This window comes from Limulus polyphemus, unplaced genomic scaffold (assembly GCF_000517525.1).
Source record: "Limulus polyphemus unplaced genomic scaffold, Limulus_polyphemus-2.1.2 Scaffold4636, whole genome shotgun sequence".
Taxonomy (NCBI): Eukaryota; Metazoa; Arthropoda; class Merostomata; order Xiphosura; family Limulidae; genus Limulus; species Limulus polyphemus.
The window spans coordinates 52,253-54,300 of record NW_013670246.1 but is presented as its reverse complement, the minus strand read 5'-3'; the positions used below and the strand labels follow the sequence as shown (position 1 = coordinate 54,300).

The 2,048-nt window shown below is 29.4% G+C and overlaps 1 protein-coding gene across 1 annotated transcript in view; it reads left to right on the top strand.

Annotated features, from left to right (window-relative positions):
* Positions 1 to 647, top strand: part of LOC106471460 (chaoptin-like) — an 8,655-nt gene extending 8,008 nt beyond the window's left edge. The window contains exon 3 of the mRNA XM_013932064.2: positions 264 to 647. Coding sequence (XP_013787518.2) covers positions 264 to 592 — 329 coding nt within the window. The 3' untranslated portion in view covers positions 593 to 647. The remainder of the gene's footprint in view (positions 1 to 263) is intronic.
* Positions 648 to 2,048: the final 1,401 nt, after the last annotated feature.

Genomic DNA, 2,048 nt, shown 5'->3' with positions numbered 1-2,048 from the left:
TTTAATGGAAATTCCCATATGTTCATAGGCTCTGACTTTTAAATGGCGTTTTTTTTTCTTTTCGTTGTGTTTTCTTGCTGTAGTTTCTCCCCATGATTAGATAATTAAACAAATAAAACACTAAACAGGTTATATTTAGCAACTGTTACTTTGAAAATGTATAAAGACTTATGTAAATTCATTTTATTCTGCTTTAGATACTGAAGATGGAATCTGATAGAATTCCGAAACGTTTATGAATGAATTTGTTATTTTTTCCATAGGAGGAGTCTTATTGGAAAACAATCCGTGGGTGTGTGACTGTGACTTGATTTGGCTTTCTCGTTGGCTACGTAGGTGGATGCATGAGACACTTCGAGTTCAGATGTTCCATTTTGATGCGGCTTTGTATGTGTATAACTTAGCAAGACGAAGCACGTGTATAATGCCCGGGATAAACACTGAAATACCCATTATCGATTTAAAACCCGCGGATATAAACTGTTTAGAAAATGATCGCAACTTAGCGACGGAAATGGAACAACCTTTCCAAGTCACTTTTGTGATTTATGGATTGACATTTATACGTTGGTGTTCTCAGTATCTATCGTGATCTCGCTTAAAATGTCAAATAAGGTCTTGTTTTTTTTTTTTTGACTGTAACGAGTTCATACGTGTTATTGTTTCTGTCATTTCTCTTCAAAGTTTAAAAAGCAATAAAGTTTGAGTCTTTTGTTTTAACTTTTTTGTCGTTTTCTTTAATACCATTCGTCAGTGCTTCTTTAATATTTTTCTTCACGGCACATTTTTTACTGTTTTTTTTTTTCTAATTGTATTTGAAAATCTAGATTGGTTAAAAGGAGTGTAAAGCTGAGTAATTTCTTATTGTTGTCCCATTGGCATTTTCTCGAGCTCTTCAAATTCTTAAACTTTTTTTTTTAATATTAAACACCAAACCCTAATTTAACAGAAATTGATATATGTAGAACATTAGCATTTCTTAAACAACAAATGAAATAAAAACATAAAATAAAAGTTTAAAACTAAACCTCCTCTCTAACTGCAAAAAAAAACCAATTAAAAAGAATTAAATAAATTAAAATTATCTCTACTTTTAATTTTTATAATTTTTAGAACATCAGAAAATGTCTTGGTCGTTACGTGTCTTAAGTTGTTACTAATTATCTAAATAATTATTCCGACCTATAGATGCTGCAAAGTTTAGCTTTTATAGAAATAAGTTATAGTGAGATGACATATCCTAAAAAAAGGCCGATTTCTACAAAATGAAGATAGCACTGGCTTATTTTTAAATCAAACAATAGTCCGAAACAGCTCTAGGAAACCTTGCTTCTTGTATAAAATCGTGTCGAGAATATTTATTGATTTTCAAAGTGAGCATCGAATTATTTGAACGTTTTTTTTAATATATATACGTGTGTTTGATTAAGAGCAAAAACGATTTTGTTAAACTAGCCTTGGTCAACATGTTACTAACATAACTAACATACCAAAATGTGCAAATATTATCTATAAGTGAAACACTTTTTCTAACACGTCCTATGAAATAAAAATCTTCTTTCGTGAAATTCTTTAATGACGAACAAATATATTTCTATTATTTATATGTATTTTGTAGAAGTCAAGTATTCGCTTTACATCTACAGAGTATTTAGTTCCAAGAAATACTGCTAGAATTACATTTTTAACCAAAAAAAAATATTTGATTACTTTTGAGTTGGCCCATGAATCACCAGGAAAACAAATTGAAATCGAAAAGACTTCTAGAATGATCTATATATATATATATATTAAAAAAATACTGACATAAAGTTTAATGATTTATTGAGAACAACTGTTGATATTCTGTATCTCAAAAATCACAACTAAACAAATGTTCTCTTTGTACCTTCACCTAGATATAGAGGTTTTAATGAACTGATAAGTGTTAGTATCTAAGTAAAATAAATATGAAGAGAGATATATTCCTTGCGATTGCGTCACTTTATCAACAACAGGTTAAAACGTAGGTTCGATTGTGTTACTTCATGGACAATATATTACGACAA